The following is a 22881-nucleotide window of genomic DNA, read 5'->3' on the forward strand; positions in this document are numbered from 1 at the left end:
TCTACGTACTTTGTTTCTTTTCATGGCTGAATAATATTTTATGGCACATTATGCATACATCATGTATACATAATGACTTATCCTTTCATCAGTTAATGAACAATTGGGTTGCTTCTCCTTTTTGCTATTATAACTATGTAGTAAACATTCATGTACAAGTTTCTGTGTGGCTAGATGTTTTCATTTTTCTTCGGTATATACTTAAGAGTAGAATTACTGTGTTACATGATAATTCTATAACTTTTTAAGAAACTGCCAAAACATAACCAAGTTTTAAATGCTCAGATTGCTTTTGAATTTGAAACAATATATGGCATCTTTTCTTTTGATGGCTTAATTCATTAAAAATTTTTTTTTTAACTTAAAAAATTTTTTTTTTTAGCTGTGGCATGTGAACTCTTAGCTGTGTCATGTGGGATATAGTTCTAGTTCCACACACGTTTTTCTGTAGACATATGCTTTCATTTCTTCTGCAGATATACCTAAGGGTAGAATTGCTGGCTTATATGGTGACTCTATGTTAACCTTTTTGAAGAACTGCCAGATGCTTCCAAAGTCTGTACTATTTTGCATTTCCACTAGCAGTGAATGAAGGTTCCAAGTTCTCCACATCTTTGGTAACACTTGTTACTATTGGTCTTTTTATTATAGCTATCCTAGTGAGTGTGAAGTGATAATCTTGGTGCAGTTTTAATTCATGTTTCCCTGATGGTTAATGATGTTGTATATTTTCATGTAACATACTTATTGCCTATTTGGGTGTCCTCTTGGAAAAAATGTCTATTCAGGCTTTTTTTTTTTTTCCCTGTTTAAAAATCGGGTTGTCTTTTTATTATTGAGGTGTAAGAGTTTTTGTATTTTCTAAATTCAAGTCCCTCATCAGATATACGATTTGCAAGTATTTTCTACCATTTTGTGGGTTGACTTTGCACATTTTGATCATTGAGACACAAAAGTTTTAAATTTTGATGAAGCCCAATTTGCCTGTTGTTTCTTTTGTTGTTTGTGCAATTGCTTAGTGTATCTAAGAAATCACTATCCAAACCAAAATCATGGAGGTTTATTCCTCCGGTTCTTCCAAGGACTTTATAGATGTAAGTCTTTCATTATTTTGGGCTAATTTTTATAATACAGTATGAAGGAGGATCCAGTTTTATTCTTTTGTATATGAATTTTCAATTGTTTAAGTGATACTATATATTATTTTTCTAAGACTGTAAACTTTTTATGTATTAATAAATTTGAGGGGGCATATTTCCCCATTTATGTCAGTGTTAACATCCATTTTCCACAAAATGGAAATGAGGAGTTTCTCATTTTCTTTCCTTGAATATTTTAGCCCTCAGCTCACCACTCTCTATCACTATTCCTTTCAAATTAAAAAAAAAAATGATTTCAAGGCCCATGCAGATGATTCAAATATCTTGGTGTCTCTGTATTTTATTTAACCTAATAATCTTGTTGTACAGCTTACCTCAGCCATTTGCCTCCAAGGTCATATTCTAGATCAGTAGTCCTCAATTAGAATCAGAATTAGTTCTTAATTAGAACTGGTTGGGGAGTTTTTAAATGATATCAGTGATAGTCCTTCTCCAGCATAATTACAACAAAGCCTCCTGGGATATGACCTGAGCATCATCATTTCCAATGTGACACCAGGGTTGAGAAACGCGGCCCAGACACTGCCATCACCAATCACTTTATAACATGCCTCATATCAAATACTCCACTCCTCAGGTGCCACCTGCTAATTTTCCATCTCACTGGTTTGAGTAAACTAATTCCAGTAAACCTTCCATTGGAACTTATAATCCACTCATCTCAGCATCTTTTCATTGTCCCTCATATCTCTAGCATCTATACTTTCCTTATGTGGTTATATTGACGGCCCCCAGTGAATCCTGCCTCCAGTATTCATGCCCTTGTGTAGTCCCCCCTCACCCCAAACCCCACTAGAAATAATGCTAGCTATGTGACTTGCTTTAACCCCTAAAATGTGGTCGAAAGGACACTGCTGTTTGAGAAGAAGCCTAGCTACCCTGCTGGAGAGAGCATGTGAAAGGACCACTTTTGTTGGTTAGTCCCTAAGATATGCCCAGCTCTTTTGTGACCCCATGGACTGCAGCCCACCCAGCTCCTCTGTCCATAGGATTTCCCAGGCAAGAATTCTGGGTGGGTTGCCATTTCCTTCTCCAGGGGATCTTCACGATTCAAGGATTGAGCCTGTGTCTCTTGCATTGGCAGGTGGATTCTTTACTACTGAGCCACCAGGGAAGCACAGAAAGACTATACAAAGAAGCTAAGTGAAGAGGAAGAGGCCCTGAGGGAACAGGTACTAGAGCCGAGAAATGCAAACGACAGTAAGGCTCCAGGCTCCAGACAGTCCAGGTGATTTCAGCGTGCAATGCTGAGACCCACTCAACTTTGAAAATTGAGAACCATACCAAAAGCATGCTCTATAGAGGCATACTAAACTGATGAGAAAACTGAGGCACAGAAAAGTTAAGCAATTTACCCCAAATTACATAGCTATCAAATGGTACAGCTGGATTATGGGTTTAGGCCGTCTGGCCTTGAAGTCTGGACTTGTAACCGTGATCTGAGTCAATGCTACAAACATGTTTTGTCTACTTAGCATTATAACAAAAAGTCGGTCGATTTGGTAAGTTCAATGAAATGCTGCTTATTAGAATTAGCAATATAATTGGCAAATTTTGGGGAAAATCCATTAAGTGAGATTATGCATGCATGCATGCATGCCAAGTCGCTTCAGTCATGTCCAACTCTGTGCAACCCCATAGACGGCAACCCCACCAGGTTCCTCTGTCCACAGGATTCTCTAGGCAAGAATACTGGAGTGGGCTGCCATTTCCTTCTCCAAAGTGAGATTATACTACTACTAAGTCACTTCAGTCATGTCCGACTCTGTGCGACCCCATGGACTGCAGCCTACCAGGCTTCTCCGTCCATGGGATTCTCCAGGCAAGAACACTGGAGTGGGTTGCCATTTCCTTCTCTAATGCATGAAAGTGGAAAGTGAAAGTGAAGTTGCTCAGTCTTGTCCGACTCCTAGCGACCCCATGGACTGCAGCCTACCAGGCTCCTCCATACAAGGGATTTTCCGGGCAACAGTACTGGAGTGGGGTGCCATTGCCTTCTCCAAAAGTGAGATTATAATCCCACATAATTTAAGGTTTAAGAAAAAATTTACCTCCTCTCTAAAGACAAACAAAACAAAAACAAAATAGGAAACCACATAAAACTGACTCTGCAGAGAGAAATGGGATTTTGGAGGACAAGTTAACCTCAAAAATTAATAGTGCTAAAAAAAAATATTTTCTAAAGAAACTGAAATATTTTTCTCTCGTGTAATAATATCTAAAAATAACATAACATGATTATTCAATGCCTTATTTTGGTCAGAGAATCTTTCTAAATACAAGTAAGACATCAAAATTTGGAGTGTGTGTTAATTCACCTCTCTGCTATATATCCACTATTGATAAACCTCTTAGAAGCCTATGGGAATGGATTATGTCCTCCCCTGCCTTTTTAAAAAAATGAACACATATATCTACATTAAAATATTTTCCTTCTATCTTCAATTTTCCTCTTTATCTTGTTTTTCTTACATTCATCTTTTTTTCTTACTTTAACTTCTTACTGTGTCTCTCTGTCAGAAGTCTTTGTTTATTTCTTTTTTCTGGGGCCTCAACATTGGTAACAGGAATTGTAGCAAAAATGCTGTCTCCTGGGTCAGGATGCTGGCTAGGCTAGCATTAGAAGGAGGAGAGATGAGAGTGATTGAATAGCTTGACTAGTTGATTCTTTTTGAGTCGCACCAACGGGAGGCATCAAAGAAACAGAACATATTTTACTGCTTAATATGCCTTAATAGAGGGCATCCTAATTTTGCATGAGATGGAAGACATATCTTTCCAATTTTTCCTGGTGGGTGTGTCAGTAAAACAAGAATGCATCTAAAGAGATTGTTATTGTGGGGCCTGCTTGGCATTCTGCTGTTTACGATACCACTTACGAAGCTGTCACAGATAAAGACTGATTTCTTGTGACTCTGAATCTGTTAGTTTCTAACAGATTATCTGTTGTAACCACAATTATTATTACCACAAACAGTGAATTAAACAATACAAACATTAATTATATTTCTGATAATAAAAAGTCCTAAAATCAAAGAACTGGCAAAGCTATATTCTTTCTGGACACTCTAGGGGAGAATTTCTTTCTTGACTTCTTCATTTTCTAGAAACTGCCCATAGACTTTGGCTTTGAGTTCCAATTTCAAAGCTAGTATTCACATCACTCTGACCCCTGCATCTCCTCCTACTCTGAAATCTTGTTTCTCTCTTATAAGGACCCTTGAAGTTACATTGGGCCCACCCACAGAATCAAAGAAAATCTCCCCATCTCGAGATCCTTAACTTCTCACACCTGCAATCCATTTTGTCAAGTAAGGTAACATTCCTCATTACAGGTTTTGGAAGACCTGTAGACATCTTTGGAATGTAGACATCTTTGGAAATCCATTATTTTTCCAATCACCAACCAGCTGCCATTGATATTATCCAAGAGATAAATTGGGGTCAGGTAGACTCCACCATTTTTAGTGCTATTTTTACTTTTTTGAATCCTTATTCATACAGGAGCCAAAACAAACAGAACAACAGGGGTTCAAATGCCCAGAGTATTCTTGATCCACACATTCTCTGTGCTTGATGCAGAGAAATCAAGGTTTAGAAATCCTAGCGCTAATGACTGGTACATTTCTGGTATACCATGCCCATCAAAGAAATAAAGGAAAACTGATGCTCTGGATAAAGATTCCAAATCCACAGAATTCCAGCTCTCCCTTTCCACTGAGATCTGGCAGTTCTGAGAGCCTGTGAGAATTCTTTTTTCAACTTTTTATTTTATATTAGAATATAGCTGATTAACAAAGTTGTAAGAGTTTCAAGTGGACAGCAATTGGACTCAGCAACACATGTACGTGTATCCATGTTCCTCTAAGCTTCCCTCCCATCTAGGCTGCCACATAACACTGAGCAGAGTTCCTTGTGCTATACAATAGGTCCTTGTTGGTTCATTTAAGAATTGTTAATATACCTTCTCAGGGCCAATTTCCACAAAGGATAGTATAAGAACATTACATCACCCTAATTAAATGTGTGACCTACTGTCAGCCTCCATCAGCACAGAAAATGGCTTTTCTGTTTAAGTGTTAACAGCATGGTGCCTTGCCCCAAAGAAAAGTTCCTCATACTCTTTGTTTCTGTACCTTCATTAGAGAAACTAGCATGGAGGGTGTGAGGGGAAAGATGAACAAAGAGGAAGGTGAGATGACAGACATCAGGTGTTGATGTATAAGACAGGGTTTCCACCCTTGGGACAATAGAAAGTATTGAAGGAATTTAAGTGGATAGGGAGAGGAGGACATGGGAGAAGTCAAGGGTTATTTACTGCGTATTTTGGCTTGGGGATGCTGGATGAATGGCGGCTCCACTCACTGAATAAAGGAGGAAGAGCAGGGTTTGGAGGGAAGATGCAGGTCAAGTTGTAATTGCTTAGGACATCCAAGTGGAAATGGTTATATGGCTCAGGAGAAAGGTTTGGGCGTATTACAAATACGGGTTTATCACTCATCAGTGCAAATGTAGTAACAGAGAGCAAGACTGGAGACAGTGTACAAAGTTAGAAGAGAAGATGGCACAAGACAGAGTTGCGAGGAGCACTGACATTTAGAGAATAGGGAGAGGAAAGCCTGAAAAGAAGCTTAAGGAATGGTAAAACAGGTAACTGGGAAATCTGCAAGAGTTGACATGCTAAAAAATTTGTACTCATGCCCTGGGAGCTATTATTGGAAATATGTTTCAGTTCAGTTCAGTTCATTTCAGTCGCTTAGTCGTGTCCGACTCTTTGTGACCCCATGGACTGCAGCACAACAGGCTTCCCTGTGCATCACCAACTCCCGGAGTTCACTCAAACTCATGTCCATTGAGTCGGTGATACCATCCAACCATCTCATCCTGTGTTGTCCCCTTCTCCCCTGGCCTTCAATCTTTCCCAGCATCAGGGTCTTTTCAAACGAGTCATTTCTTCACATCAGGTGGCCAAAGAATTGGACTTTCAGCTTCAGCATCAGTCCTTCCAATGAATATTCAGGACTGATCTCCTCTCCTTTAGGATGAACTGGTTGGATCTCCTTGCAGTCCAAGGGACTCTCAGGAGTCTTCTCCAACACCACAGTTTAAAAGCATCAATTCTTCTGTGCTCAGTTTTCTTCATAGTCCAACTCTCACACCCATACATGACCACTGGAAAAACCATAGCTTTGACTAGATGGACCTTTGTTGGCAAAGTAATGTCTTTGGTTTTTAATATGCTTTCTAAGTTGATCATAACTTTTCTTCCAAGGAGTAAGCGTCTTTTAATTTCATGGCTGCAGTCCCCAAAATCTGCAGTGATTTTGGAGACCAAGGAAATAAAGTCTCTCACTGTTTCCATTGTTTCCCCATCTATTTGCCATGAAGTGATGGGACCAGATGCCATGATCTTAGTTTTCTGAATGTTGAGCTTTAAGCCAACTTTTTCACTCTCCTCTTTAACTTTCATGAAGAGGCTCTCTAGTTCTTCTTTTCTTTCTGCCATAAGGGTGGTGTTATCTGCATATCTGAGGTTATTGATATTTCTCCCTGCAATCTTGATTTCAGCTTGTGCTTCATCCAGTCCAGAATTTCTCATGATGTACTCTGCATATAAGTTAAATAAACAGGTGACAATATACAGCCTTGACATACTCCTTTTCCTATTTGGAACCAGTCTGTTGTTCCATGTCCAGTTCTAACTGTTGCTTCTGGATCTACATACAGATTTCTTAAGAGGCAAGTCAGGTGGTGGTCTGGTCCTCCCATCTCTTGAAGGATTTTCCAGTTTGTGGTGATCCACACAGTCAAAGGCTTTGGCATAGTCAAAAAAGCAGAAGTAGATGTTTTCTGGAACTCTCTCGCTTTTTTATTGATCCAGTGGATGTTGGCAATTTGATCTCTGGTTCCTCTGCCTTTTCTAAAACCAGCTTGAATATCTGGAAGTTTTCAGTTCATGTACTGTTGAAGCCTGTCTTGGAGAATTTTGAGCATTACTTTGCTAGTGTGTGAGATGAGTGCAATTGTGCAGTAGTTTGAGCACTCTTTGGCATTGCCTTTCTTTGGAATTAGAATGAAAACTGACCTTTTTCAGTCCTGTGGCCACTGCTGAGTTCTCCAAATTTGCTGGCATATTGGGTGTAGCACTTTCACAGCATCAACTTTTAGTTGATTTGAAATAGTTCAACTGGAATTCCATCACCTCCACTAGCTTTGTTCATAGTGATGCTTCCTAAGGCCCACTTGACTTCATATTCCAGGATGTCTGACTCTAGGTGAATGATCACACCATCATGGTTATCTGGGTCATGAAGATCTTTTTTGTATAGTTCTTTTGTGTATTCTTGCCACCTCTTCTAAATATCTTCTGCTTCTGTTAGGTTCATACCATTTCTGTCCTTTATTGTGCCCATCTTGCATGAAATATACTCTTGGTTTCTCTAATTTTCTTGAAGAGATCTCTAGTCTTTCCCATTCTATTGTTTTCCTCTCTTTCTTTTCATTGATCATTGAGGAAGGCTTTCTTATCTCTCCTTGTATTTGGAATTCTGCATTCAAATGGGTATATCTTTCCCTTTCTCCTTTGCCTTTCACGTCTGTTCTTTTCAGATCTATTTGTAAGGCCTCTTCAGACAACCATTTTGCCTTTTTGGATTTCTTTATCTTGGGGATGGTTTTGATCACTGCCTCCTGTACAATGTCAGGAACCTCCGTCCGTAGTTCTTCAGGCACTCTGTCTATCAGATCTAATCCTTTGAATCTATTTGCCACTTCCACTGTATAATCATAAGGGATTTGGTTTAGGTCATACATGAATGGTCTGGTGGTTTTCCCTACTTTCTTCAATTTAAGTCTGTAAATGTCAATAAGGAGTTTATGATCTGAGCTACATTCAGCTCCTGGTCTTGTTTTTGCTGACTGTATAGAGTTCTCCATCTTTGGCTGCAAAGAATATAATCTGATTTCGGTGTTGACCATCTGGTGATGTCCATGTGCAGAGTCTTCTCTTGTGTTGTTGGAAAAGGGTGTTTGTTATGACCAGTGCATTCTCTTGGCAAAACTCTATTAGCCTTTGCCCTGCTTTGTTCTGTACTCCAAAGCCAAATTTGCTGGTTACTCCAGGTGTTTCTTGACTTCCTTCTTTTGCATTCCAGTCCCCTATTATGAAAAGGACATATTTTGGGGTGTTAGTTCTAGGAGGTCTTATAGGTCTTCATAGAACCATTCATCTTCAGCTTCTTCAGCATTACTGGTTGGGACATAGACTTCGATTACTGTGATATTGAATGGTTTGCTTTGGAAATAAACAGAGATCATTCTGTTGTTTTTGAGATTGCATCCAAGTACTGCATTTTGGACTCTTTTGTTGACTATGATGGCTACTCCATTTCTTCTAAGGGATTATTGCCCACAATAGTAGATATAATGGTCATCTGAGTTAAATTCACCCATTCCAGTCCATTTTACTTCTCTGATTCCTAAAATGTCAGTGTTCACTCTTGCCATCTCCTGTTTGACCACTTCTAATTTGCCTTGATTCATGGACCTGACATTCCAGGTTCCTATGCAATATTGCTCTTTACATCATCGGACTTTACTTCCATCACCAGTCACATCCACAACTGGGTGCTGTTTTTGCTTGGCTCCATATCTTCATTCTTTCTGGAGTTATTTCTCTACTGATCTCTAGTAGCATATTGGGCACCTACCGACTTGGGGAGTTCATCTTTCAGTGTCCCATCTTTTTGCCTTTTCATACTGTTCATGGGGTTCTAAGGCAAGAATACTGAAGCATGTTTAATCACAGCTAAATGTGCCTTGCAAATTGTTTCCTTATATCCAAAATGGAGCCAGTAATTTCTTTCTTGCATCACATGATTATGTGTTTTAAATGAAAAAGTATATTTGAAAATATTTTGCAAAGTGTTACTCCAGTGGTCTCAAATTTTAGTGTGCCTCAAAATCATTAGGAAGATGTGTTAAAACACAGATTGCAGTGTTTCTGATTATTAGTAATAGTAGTAGTTTCTGAGTCAGTAGATGTGGGTGCATGGTAAGTCGATTCAGATGTGTTAGACTCTTTGAGACCCCATGGACTGTAGCCCGCCAAGCTCCTCCTGTCCATGGGATTCTCTCAGCAAGAATACTGGAGTGGATTGCCATTTTCTCCTCCAGGGGATCTTCCCCATCCAGGGATGGAACCCATATCTCTTAGATCTCCTGCATTGCAGGCAGGTTCTTTACCACTAGCACCACCTGAGAGGCTCTAGGTGGTGGGTGAAGACCTAGAATCTGAATTTTGCATAAGATCTCAGAAGATACTGATGTTTCAGTCTGGAGCCCCGCTATGAGAACTACTGTGTAATCCATTGTGTAATGCAAATGTAAGGAATTAGGCTTTTGATTTTATAGCAGAATTCACTGTTTTCCTCTGATTTGGATTTTATACCCTAATTTTTTCAAAGTTGTGTCCTCCATCAGCAAGGTTGTTGAAATATCTCTACCCTGCTTCACGCCTAGTAATGCTGTTGTTCATTCAGTCCTGTCCAACTCTTTGCAATCTCATGGACTGTAACCCACCAGGCTCCTCTGTCCATGGGATTTCCCAGGCAAGAATACTGGAGTGTGTTGCCATTTCCTTTTCCAAGGGATCTTCCCCACCCTAGGATGGAACCTTCGACTCCCATTGGCAGGCAGATTCTCTCCCACTGAGCCCTCTGGGAAGCCGTTGCACCTAGCAATACCTGTTTACATTTATGACATAGCAGTTTACTATTTTGTTGATTGTTTACAAGAGTGAGCAACAATTTGCCGATTAATCTTGATTAAGAAGGATATGAAAAACGATGTTATATTTCTCGTGGGGAGAAGGAGCTAAGAAGGAACTCTGGAGTAAAAGGTAGAAATGTTTTTTTCTTTGAAGTCGATTAGATACAGAATGCTACTTGTTACCTACTTTCAAAAAGCCCCCTGGAAACTTGTAATTTGATCCAGAGGGCTCAGCAGGAGGAGAGACAGGTAAAAGGAAAAGTTGACCTCATTCTTCAGTCCTTTCAGAAATTCTGAGAAATGTGTGTACCTCAACACTCCGTTCTTTAGTCCCACAAAACAGGGAATCAGGAAAATGCATTAGCACCCTAGTACAGATTAGGAGCACGGGGCGGAGAGGAGGCTCAACCCCAGCAAGCCAGAAGGAAACTGGGGGAGGGGAGAGAGAACCTCCCGAGTCGGAGACGGCAGTGCGGCCGTGGGAAGACAAGGGAAGTGGGGAAATGTACTTCAGGCGTCAGCCAGACACGGCCTCCAGGCATGTGGGAAGGCGAGGGAGGAGGGAAGAAGGCTCTGCACCAAGTCGGGATCGCCGGAGCTCCTGCCACTGCTTCCGAGGGAAGACATAGAGAGCTAGAGCTTTCTGCTTCCCCCTCTTCTTTCCTGGAGGCCATTTCTCCACATTTAACCGGGATAAAATGGGGGCACCGCGCCGAGTCAGAGCAAGCCAGGATCGCCAGCCCCCAACTGCCGACCCTGCTTCGGCCCCCGGCCCAGGCGGGGCGAACTGGCCTTAGGGGACGCTGAAGTTACTCGGAGAAAGAGGGAGGGTTCGCCAAGCTGCTCTCCAATCGCCTTGGCAGCTCCAGTTATTTGCATCTATTATGCTAATGAAAGACCTCCGGCTCCGCTCCCACCCGAGCGGCCCGCCCCTCCCGGGCTCTCCCCGGTCCCGCCCACGGGCTGGGCGAAGGTGAATATATTATGCTAATAAGGCGGGCCTCTGCCAGCCTCGGGAAGGGGGGCGCACTGCCACTGGAGCCGCGGGCTGGAGGCGGCTTGCCAAGAGTGGGTCGGGGGAGGGACGCCGCTTGTCGGAGCGCGCGCGCGCTCATACACGAGCATCCCGAAGGGTATTTAAGGCTCGTACACGCCGGGCTGCGGAGATACTTCGGGCGGCCGCGAGTCGGGCCTCGCGACTCGCGTTTTCTCCTTGGGTATTTCTTTCTCCTCTCTGCTCTTCCCCACTTGGCCACCCTTTTTGCACTGCGCTCTCGCGGTCTGTGTCAGCCTTTTTGCCTGGAACTGAATCTAGGTGGGAAACGGAGATAAAACACCGAATAGGTAGAAATAAGGGAAACTAACAGAGGCGCAACAGGTCCGGTGCTCTGTGGCAAGGGTCAGCGGCGGCCCCTCGCAGCGCCTCTGCCGCTGTCCCCTGGACCCCGCGCGGCCGCCCTCTTCAGAGGAGGTCCCCGTCCTCGGAGGGGCCAGGAGGGACACCGGAGGGTGGGTTTCATTCTGGATTTTACCGTATCGCCACCGGTCCGCGGACTGAGGGTGCTTTTCCCTCGCAGCTGGGAGGGGAGAAGAAAGCGGAGGATGGTCCAGGTCTGCGGTTCTCGGCGCTGATCCATCCTTGCGCTCCGGCTCCGACTCCGCCAACTAGTTGTGCAGCTATCGGGACGAACTTTGCAGGAATCATCCTTTTTCTTTTAAGATTATTGGAAGTGCTAGAGGGTGGGAGGCGAAGCCGAGACAGCAGACCCCGCCACAATGCTGGTGAAGAAGCAAGCAGGGAAAGGAGGGGGGCGGGAGCCGGGCTCAGAGGACCGGAGCCCAGCCGGGCAGCGTTGTGCCCGCCCCGTGTCGCCGTGCGCGGCCCTGGCGACCCTCCTGTCGGTGGTGGCCGTGATGTCTTGTCTGTACCTGGGGGTGAAAACCAACGACCTCCAGGCGAGGATCGCTGCCCTCGAGTCTGCCAAAGGAGACCCTTCCATCCGTCTGCTGCCTGATTGTGTCGATCAGCTCAAAGCAATGGTGCAAGAGAAAGTGGAGCGACTTCTGGCTCAGGTGTGAAAGGCTGGGTGTGTTTTGTACGTGGATAACATCTTACAGTCGCGAGTCTGTGTGCATGACCAACCTCTGCCTTACTATATGCAGATGTAGTATGGCTTGTGCACACATATGTGTTAGGCCACCATCTCTGCTTACAGTAGCATATATTTGTATATGCACATCCTCTCTTACCACCCTCTCTGTATCATCTTCCCTTACTCTTCTTAATGTTTGCATGCTAAACATATATGGAAGTCTAAAAGTGGGAAAGGTGGCTAGAATGGCACCTAGGTTGGCATTTAAGCTCTTTTTAGTTTCTGAAGCTGTGTGTGGATCTTTCCCAATATTGTGGAGAATATTTCTTGCAGAGATAACATCTGTTAAATCCTTCATACAGTATAGGAAGGTTAGGGTCATTTGTGTCATTAACATAGCGATAGGATTGGAAATCACTCCTAAAAGTGAAATAACTACATGTGATTTTATTACTTCACACATTGAATATTTTCATGTTAAATGTTTAAAAGAAAAAAATAGTCACCTTGTTTATTTATTTTTGGTAAAGGATGCAGTGCCACGGGTGTTTGTGAATGCAGAGCCATTGGAGTTGAGAGTTGAAAGGAATCTGTGTTATGTTCATCAAAACCAGGAGTGCTTTAGAGTCCAGTTAGGGGATTTTCTGGGACTTGCTCTTCCAACAGAGAGGTTGTTTGGCAGTAGTGGCAGCACAGCATGATAAGTAGTTGACATTTATGGGTAAAATATTGGTTGTTTTAAAACTCTTAGCTTACCTAAAACTGCAGCGTGTTAATACTGATTCTGTACAATGACTGCATATGCCTGAGCTGAGAGGGAGGGTGATGGTAGTTGAAGACTGAAGAAAGATGTTATGCAAGTCCCACAGCCTTGATACCATCTCAATGGTCGTTTTCTTTTTTTTAGGGCCTGGGTACTGTTACCTTTTGACTAGAGTCCAAGTACATATGTAAACGTTAGTTATGCAGGCTGGTAAATCAGGCATATAGCCAGAGAGTCCCTAAAGAATCCATTTCTCCGCAATGCTACTGATGATTGTTAATACCTCTTCTTTTCCTCCAGAAGTCCTATGAACATATGGCTAAAATAAGAATCGCGAGAGAAGCACCTTCAGAATGCAATTGCCCGGCAGGTAAAATGGAACTTATTTCATAAGGTTTCCTCCATAGCAGAGCATTTTAAAACAAAGGTCCTGTGTCTGTCAAGTCTACCTGTAATAATAGTAAAGAAAGAATGCAGACCCAACTTACTTTAATAAAATCAACATGTCTGGGTAAAAGAATGGCAGATAAAGCCACAAATATTATTTTAAGCAGCATACCAAGGTCTGCTAAGGGCAAGCAAAGAAGATAGAGATCTTCATCAAAGAAAATACCTGCAAGATGATGTCCAAAAACAAAGTTCTTAGTTTCACAGATTGAAAATTATTCTTTGGTTTTACTTGCTTTTGTTATCTATAGTGAGAAGGATTGCAGGACACATTAAACTTGAACTCCTTAGTGGCTGATACTGCATTAGTACAGATTTCTGTTTGCTCCCCTTGATGGACGATCATGTTAGCAAACCACCCTCACTTCTTTGCCTGCTTTTATTTTCTATAAGAAAGGTTCTCTCTCCTATCCTATAGCAATGAGGACTGAAAAGAAATTAGTTGTTTATCTTGAGCTTCTCATTACCAACTACTGTGTTCTCAATGACTTCTCAGAAAAGGCTGTTACATTTTTACCATTTTTCTGTGTGGCTTTAGGAAACTATATTAATGACCTCCTTCTATATTCGTAGAAGAAGGGAGGAGAAAGACATCAATGAATCAAAATCTCTGGGTAATCATTAAATCTTCCTTCACAGACCTCTGAGGCTTGGTGGTCAGTCTTCTGTAGACCTACAATTTAGAAGCCTTTGGAATATGTCCATTGGAAAGTATCTAGTGGCTTTAGCTGAGAGAAGTCATGAAAAACTCCCATGAGTCTTGAGATTTTTGTTTCAGATAAATGTTGTTAATGTATTTCTGAACAAATTAGTTTCTCTTATCATCATGTATAGGAAAGTAAGTTTCTTACATTTTCTTTCATGTTCAGGAATATGATACTTAGTTACTTACACTGTATGGAAAGACGAGTTCCTATATTTTTTTCACATTCTGAGGTTTTTGCCTCATGACAATTTGTTTTGACACAGCTAAACCAGGTACCATGTTTAGAAATTTCAAATGTCAACTCCTGATTATATGTCATAAAAATGTCACTGTTTATATTTTGCTATATTATCGACCATAATGAAGCTGTATTTTTGGAAAATGAAGACCTTTCAATTGAGAAGGCATGTAAATTAGGTAACAGGAAAACAAAGAATTAATGTTTATATTGTAGGTTTCATTCTTAGTTGTTTAAAGTTGGGAAAGATCTCAGAAGTCAGAAATTCAAGGAAGGCACTTTTCTAGTGCAGGAATTAGCCCACAACAACCTCATCAGCCTGTAGGGATTATTTAAATTCCCAAGACAGTTGGTACAGGACTTCACTGATCATACCACTCAGAATGCAGCATTTTCTGTATAGAATATTCTCTCTAGCGGTGTGAAAATGCTTAGTATTTAATTAATGGGATTCTTAGTGAACTTGGTAAAAAGTAGAAAAGTGACAACCACAGCCCCGAGTTCTGTGTTTTTAGGGGTTTTAACTGCTTCATGATGTTTGATGTGAGTTGGTTGTTGAGGTCTAATTTGCAATCTGGAAGAAAGTCATTACATTTAGAGTTTACCTGAGATAATCTTGGATGATCATTTGGAACCGTTTTTCTTCTAAACATAATTTAACAATAAACGGCCATTTCACCATAATAACAATTAAGTAAGTGATTCCCTTGGCATTTCTGTTGGCTCTTAGGATGGCTGCTTTACTTTCTTGCCACCACTAGAGCTCCACATTACACCAGTTTTCACCAGGTTACTTCAGAGGTAAACTTTTGAAGGTGCATAGTCCAATACACAGAATTAGACAGTTTTCTTGCTGACAAATTGCTGTTATAGAAAACCCTGTCTTCTGCTTGTGGAAGAATTAGACATCATCAAAATAAAGGCAATATGTTGAAAATAGTATCCTGGGGGAAAACCAGCTATTTTGAGTTATGGTCAGCAAGATATTGTTTTAGGGAATGGGCTAGCCAAGAGGATTAGAAAGGAGATACAGCACTTCCCACCTGGTTTGGCTTTCCCCTTTGTTTGCAGTGACTAAGAGTTGTCACCCAGACATCTGTTTGCAGGGCAGAGTGAGACAAGTCTGTGACCTCAGCTCAGTTCCTGTGGAGAGATGCCCACCCCTTGAAGTTGACACTCTTGTTGACAGCCTCCATCACAGAGCCAAGGACTGATAGCAGAGGGCTGCTGTGTTATTTGTGTTCACTTTTTGATAGAATTCAATACCAGTGAGGTTTATCTAGGTAGGCTACAAACAATCATAGAATTGAAAGCTTTTTTTTTTTCCTTTAAATTGGAGTATAATTGCTTTACAATGTGTGTTAGTTTCTGCTGTACAATGTGAACCAGCTCTATGTATACATACAGACCCTCCTTCTGAGCCTTTTCCCCACCAGCTCCCCCATCCCACCCTCTAGGTCATCACAGAGCACCAAGCTGAGCTCCCTGTGCTATGCAGCGGCTGCCTACTAGCTGTCTGCTTTGTACGGGGTACTGGATATATGTCAGTGCTCCTCTCACTATTCACCCCCCCTTCTCCTCCCAAACTCCCCCCGAATTCCCCGCCCTGTGTCCACAAGTCCCTTCTCTATGTCTGCACGTCTATTGAAAGCTTTTTTTTTTTTTAACAAAAGAAGGAAATTTTGTGGGAGAGTTTATTTGATAACAAACTATTGTCAAACCGTTTTTCATTGTAGGGGAAGCAATCTTGCATTTAATCTTCACAACAGCCCCAAGAGTTAAATATTAGTAATCTCATTTTACAGGTGGAGAAACTGGGACTCAGAGAAGATGACTAACTTAACATGGTAAAGGCAAGGGCAGGATTCATGCCCACATCTGACTGAGTCAAACACAAAGTCTGATGAGGAATTGAAGATGCGTATAGGTTTTGGAGCTCAACAGCTCTGGATTGGAATCCTAAGTCTGCTACTAAATAACTGTATTACCTTGGTCAGACTAATGAACCTCCCTATGTTCCAGTTTCCATCTGTAAAAAAAGGGACTAATATTATTTTCCTTATAAGTTGATAGTTTACCTAAATTCTGGCATATTAGTGGCTATTCATTAGATGATATCAGTTACTATTCTTTTTAATATATTGTGTGTTACTTGACTCTGATCTGGTCCATGAGGACATGTGATATAGGTGGGAAAACTAAGACCTGAAGATGTGTAACTTACTCAAAACCCCATGGCTAGTTAATGACAGGTTTTGGATGAGAACGCTGTGCTTAATTAAGCAAACATATCTGTAGGCCATTTATGCAGATAATCAAAGGAGTCAGTATCTCTTGGTGCTACATCAGTGAAGATGTTACAGATACTATATTAGTCTACTAAATTATTTTTACCAAAATTCTAGGAAAAGGTTTTGACCTTGTAGGTAAATCATGATTGTAGTGGATAGAACCATGGCTTAAAAGAGTATGGGAATAAAGAATGTCTTGGCAGTTTTGATACCAGATGTTTACAAAAAGAAGTACTTTGACTAATTTTCATGCTTATTTTTTAACAGCTTTATTGAAGTATATTTTATAGTATTTAAGAATATGATTAAAAAAATTAAAAACAATTTATGGAGCTGGGAAGCCATCACCACAACCCAATTTTAGATCACTTCATCATTCCCCAAAATTCACATTTACTTTTTTCAGGTGCTCAGGAGAAGGTCTATTTTTTGAATATTTGCTTTAAAGAAACCTCAAAATAAAAAGTTAAAAACCATACAAGTTAGAGTTCTGTTTAGCAGAATATTTGATTTAGCAGTAGCTGAACCATGGAAATTCAGGTGACTTCTGTGGCTTGGCCTCTGTAAAGCTTGACCCTCATAGGAGAGAATAAATCGGCTCTTTCCGATGGCTGTAGAATTCCATTTGGGGTTCTGTTTTTAGAGTCCTACATAAGGTATGTACAGATTAGGCATATTTATGGGAAGGCTTCTATGTTCCAGTTATGAAGACCACTGGGAACCAGACAGATAAACAAATGGTGTTTAGATAACAAAGGTTTCTGTACCTTACTCATCAGCTGTGCCTGCCCAGAGTCTTAGAGAAAAGAACCTCTGTGGCGAAATGGGCAGAGAAGGTGAATGGGCAATAAAGAATCCAAAGGTCTAATTGTGATGATTGGTAGTGACCTTTCTTCCATGACAGCATTTCTGGAGGAGCAATCAGGATCTACCAGTAGGATTGTTTTAATGATAGACCCTGGTATATTCAGATAGAGAGCCTGTCCTGATCAAGGGGTTGCTTATTTGTCATTGGGGTCATGGACTATAGATCTGTAAATTAGTTCAACAAAAAATCCTGAAGCTATTTTGTCTGGCAAGTGAGAGAACTTTGGGGGAGTCCCAAAGAGTTGTTCAGTTGCTCAGTCATGTCCGACTCTCTGTGACCCCATGGACTACAGCACACCAGGCTTCCCTGTCCTTCACCATCTCCCACAATTTGCTCAAACTCATGTCCATTGAGTCGGTGATGCCATCCAATCATCTTGTCCTCTATCATCCCCTTCTCCTCCTGCGTTATCTCTTTCCCACCACCAGTCTTTTCTAGAGTCAGCTCTTTGCATCAGGTGGCCAAAGTATTGGACCTTCAGCTTCAGCATCAATCATTCCAATGAATATTCAGGGTTGATTTCCTTTAGGATTGAGTATATATAGATTATTCTTAAATCTTATTTTTGAATAAGGTATATTAATTCTCTTGTAACAAAATTTTGATAAAAATATAGTGGAAAAAAAAAAGAACCCTGAGTTCTAACCCTGGTTTTGCCATTAATGTGTTATACAATCTCAGGGAAATCACTTTCAAGAACGACTTTTACAGACTCTATTTTCGTATCTCCCAGATAGCGGTGTTGGACTAGAATGATTTCGAAGGGCATTTGTCAATTCTCCAGGTATGAAGAGCCTGTTGTGTGCTAAATATCTTGACACAGGGAAAAGGCTGATGAACAAGGCAGACTTGATATCTGCCCTCGTGGCACTTACATTTCAATGAGGATGGCAGATATTTGAAATGACTTGAATTCACCAGCCTGACAAGTACAACCCAGAGAAAGTACAGTGTGCTTTGGAGCACGTGACCAAAATTTCATCCATACTGTTAATACTATGGATTTTCTTTCCTTTTCGTGCGGGAAGAGACTTTCATAGTAGGAGAAACTCATAACATGAGAAAATCTGGCTTCTGATTACAAATAAGAACTTTGGCAATGGATAAAAATGCACCTGGCTTTTGTCTTTCCAAGAATTTATGGCCAGATGAAGGTACACTGATAGCTGTTTACACTGCTATCCAACTGAAACAAAAAGTGCCTTTAGTATATAAAAGGCTGTGGTAGAGAGCATGTCGATCTGTTTTTCTACATTTCTTCGGAAAACAGTGAGATTTGGGCTGAATAAGAGTTGAAACTTCCTACTTGGTGGTACTGAAAAGTTCCACTGAATCTGGCTCCGCTGCATTCACGGGTTATGATGAAGTAGTGTAGTGCATCTAGTCATCTACTCAGTGAGTCTAGCCAGAAATAAAAAAGGTTTATCCCATAATTTCTGAGGTCCTTCCACACCCTTCAAGTGCGTGAAAATGGTTGGAGACAAAGTCATATTAAATGTCGGTAAGTAGAAATACCTCTGATTCAGAAATATGAATGCCACAATCTCTGGTGACTCCTCTTGTGGCAACTTCTCGATTTGGGGTGGAAAATGTTAGCTGTAACTTTAAGATTGTGCGTCCTTTCCCATCACATGAAAAGACCTTTAAATTACCTTGCTAACATAAATCTGCTTTATCATATAAAACTGTATTTCCTACTAACATGGTTTTTCACTTACGCTGTACATTTTTCTTTACCGGCTACAAAATGAATGGAAAGAGTGAATCAAGTCAGGACATAATAATGTATAGATTTTCAATTATGTTAGGCAAAGAATAGTCAGAAGCGGTTTGCAGAAAGAAAGCAAATTAAAATGCCATAAATGTTATTTAAACGAGACTAGCAGGCATTCCCCTCTACTCAAGCCAAACAATGCAATGTGGCATCTGAGTGCCTCCAAGCCTTCCCGTTAAATGGTTTCAGTCCTAATGAGTATGGCCGTCTGGGTGTAACACTTTTAGTTGGTCCAGCAGTGAGGGCTGACAAAATGCCCTCTCACCTGAAGAGCGGAGGACAAATTGCTTGTTGAAGCAGGTTCTCTTCTTTTTCAGCTTCTCTTCTGTTTCTCCTGTCTGAAAGTCATTGAGAAGCAAATCCTTCAAATACTCTTTTCTCCTTCTTACTTTAGTAATTCTGTTTTTCTTTCCTCAAGCTGGGAGTTATGTAAGAGAAGGGTATACATTCTGTGCAGGGGTTTGTTGTTTCCAGCTCAGCTGAAGAATGTATAGGTCACACATAGCCTCTCAGGACCTGTGCTTCTGATGGTTTGTAAGTGTTCAAAGCCAACTGCCTGGCATGTTTGAATGTCAAGATTAGGTTTAGGGATGGAGAAGGAGGGCATTGCTTCATTGACAAGATTAGGTGAATGGAGGGCTAGTGGGGAACACGCCAGAATCAGGACTCTTACAGTTCAAGGGGACACTGTTTTCTGCAGGGGGAGCCTCACTAGACACTCATCAAAATGACATCAATCTATGTTATCTTGAGTGGATACCATCTAAAACCTATTATGAAAAAGTGTTTTTAGTTCCTCCTTCCATTTAATGGAGGAGGAAATGGCACCCCACTGCAGTATTCTTGCCTGGAAGATTCCATGGACAGAGGAGCCTGGCAGGCTACAATCCGTAGGGTCGCAGAGTTGGACATGGCGGAGCAACTGAGGATGAACTACTTCATAAAGGCTACTTGGTGGTTTGCTGGGAGCTGAGAATATGAAAACCATGTTATGAGTCAGTCTGGGTTGACGCAGTAGCCCAGCTAAACCCAGAATCATTCCCGTCCTCCCTGGTTTGCCAATACATGTCAAGTTCCATGCAGTGATTTAATGCACCATGATACTTAACACCTTTTTAAAGAATTTGTGTTAAAAATGATTGCGGCACACCCAGATAAGCTTTAGACATGCATTGTTACTGTTTCATTTGGATTGTGTTCGGCAACCTTGCAACGTAAAAATGTTTTATGGTCAACTTTTAAAAAGGAGGAGATGCTTTAAGTGGGAGGCAAAAGTAATTGGAAATTCACTTATGACTTAAAATTGAGCACTTTTCACTGGTATCATGTATTTCTTCATAGGAATATTCCGTGTTTAAGTAACAGGATTCCTTGAAGAAATGCCACCAGAGGGCAGGCACCTTCCCTTTGTGACCACTAGGAGGAGAAACTGAGCTGAACCAGTGGGACTGTCACCTGCTTCTCACTTAAATTCCTAGTAGACTTCTACCTCTCAAATTGTTTACTATGGAAAAGTTTAATGGACTCAGTATAATTATTAATAATGATGAAGTTTAAATCTATCACTTTGTTGTTTTGCTATTTATCCCATTAGATCTTTGTTTCCTTTTCCCATTTTTCTGCCAATAACCCATGGATTTTTAAATAAATGCTTTGTCTAATTTCAAAAAAAAAAAAAAAGAAAAAAGTTTAATGGAAGGAACAAGTAACCTCTTCCATCTGTATTTGAAGACTAGGCTGTCTTATCAGCTTTAAGATATTTAAAATAATCTAGTAAATTGCACTTTTGTATTAGTCGAAAATTTAGTTATTTAGTAGATAAATTCACATATATGAACTTGAGGCTGGTATTCCAATAACTAGAATAAATGAACTAAATGTAATTGGGCTTATCAGTTGAAGATTTTGTGCTTCTATTTTGTACTTTCTCAGAATCAAGAATTGTTTGGAATTGCTATCATGCTTTTGACATAATTTCGTTTGGAGGCTCCATTTCAACTTCAGTCATCACATAATACGTTAGTTGGAATGTGTTCTTAATTTTTGTCATACTGTGCCTCTTAGTCTGATTGGTTTGTCTGATTTTCCAGAAATGCCAAAAACTATGTGTTCATTTGGATAATCATAATTTTGATTTTGGGCTTCTTCCCAGGTGACTGAGTGGTAAAGAATCTGCCTGCCAATGCAGGAGTTGAGGGTTCGATTCCTGGGTCAGGAAGATCCCTGGAGAAGGAAGTGGCATCCCACTCCAGTATTCTTGCCTGGGAATTCCTACAGATAAAGGAGCCTGGCGGGCTACAGTTCATGGAGTTGCAGAAGAGTTGGACAGTACTTAGTGTCTAAACAACAATAACAATTTTGATTTTAGGAGCTCTAGGCTTCTGGATTATGTACACAAAGTTTTTATTTTTATATTTTAAATGTAATCAGCACATATTTAAATATTGTTTTCACATTTAGGCTAAGTGAATGAATTATAGCCCTCCCTAGCTTGTGCATTATGATAATATAGTCAGAATATGTCACTTCCACTCCAGTATTCTTGCCTGGAGAATCCCAGGGAGAGAGGAGCCTGGAAGGCTGCTGTCTATGGGGTCACACACAGTTGGACATGACTGAAGCGACTTAGCAGCAGCAACAGCAGAAATAGGTCTGATTGTGGCAAAGGTAAAATGTATTCTTCTTTCCTCAAATATTTCAGATGTAAGGAGAGTGAGAAGGGAGAAAAAAGCCACCTATATCCTGTAATCTCTTGAAATCATATCTCTTTACCATCATATAGCAAGCTTGGTACTTTAGAGTTCCTATTATAAATCTGGACAATGGTTAAGAGAGTAAGAGCAATTCTCTCTGTCTCCAACATCCTCTTTTACTCTTGCAGCAGCTAATGGGAGAGAAAAATCTTGTAGGAGTCTCTCCATCCAGTCAATTACAGAGCCAGAATGGTGGTATTATTTTTGATCCTTTATATACTAAAGTCAAATGTGCCTGGAACTTTGACACAGTTCTTTCTCAATATTCCTGTATCTTTAGGTCAGTTCTGACAGTTATTAAATGTAAGTTGTTTGTATTACCTTTCTAGGAATTGTGAAACTCCAATTTATGTCTTCAGTTCAGTTTAGTTGCTCAGTCGTGTCCGATTCTTTGCAACCCCATGGACTGCAGCACACCAGGCCTCCCTGTCCATCACCAACTCCCGGAGTCCACCCAAACTCATGTCCATTGAGTCAGTGCTGCCATCCAACCATCTCATCCTCTGTCGTCCCCTTCTCCGCCTGCCCTCAATCTTGCCCAGCAGCAGGGTCTTTTCAAATGAGTCAGCTCTTCGCATCAGATGGTCAAAGTATTGGAGTTTCAGCTTCAACATCAGTCGTTCCAGTGAACACCCAGGATTGATTTGTGTCTTAAGGGCTCCAAAATCCAGCTGGCATTTTAAAAATGTGCATGACATGATCATAAGATAACACATTCCCATAAACCACGGAAAAAAAACAACCTTTTGACCTGAAAGTCATATAGAATTGCTGGCAAATTCTAGGGCTTTGCCAGTGAACTTTGGAATACTAAAAATCATCTTTCTACTGAAAAAAGTAGGGCTCGATGTCAGAGCAGACAAAGTTTGAATGGACACAAGGATCTTAAATAGATGCCTTTCTGAGGATGGTTATCAACCTGGTTGGATGTCAGATGAGTTAAGTGTGTCAAGGGTCATGTGTCTCTCATGGGCAGATCCTAATGCTAATTACTATGTGGTTTCACAGAGTAATTGCAG

At 40.9% G+C, this 22881-nt stretch overlaps 1 protein-coding gene across 1 annotated transcript in view; it reads left to right on the top strand.

Annotated features, from left to right (window-relative positions):
* The first annotated feature begins 11086 nt into the window (after positions 1–11086).
* The window catches only part of COL25A1 (collagen, type XXV, alpha 1), a 494338-nt gene continuing 482543 nt past the window's right edge, over positions 11087–22881 (top strand). Inside the window, exons 1-2 of the mRNA XM_010858552.1 lie at positions 11087–12002; positions 13086–13155. Of these exons, the coding sequence (XP_010856854.1) occupies positions 11706–12002; positions 13086–13155 (367 nt within the window). The 5' untranslated portion in view covers positions 11087–11705. The remainder of the gene's footprint in view (positions 12003–13085; positions 13156–22881) is intronic.

The sequence above is a fragment of the Bison bison genome, unplaced genomic scaffold (assembly GCF_000754665.1).
Source record: "Bison bison bison isolate TAMUID 2011002044 unplaced genomic scaffold, Bison_UMD1.0 scf7180017864389, whole genome shotgun sequence".
Classification (NCBI taxonomy): Eukaryota; Metazoa; Chordata; class Mammalia; order Artiodactyla; family Bovidae; genus Bison; species Bison bison.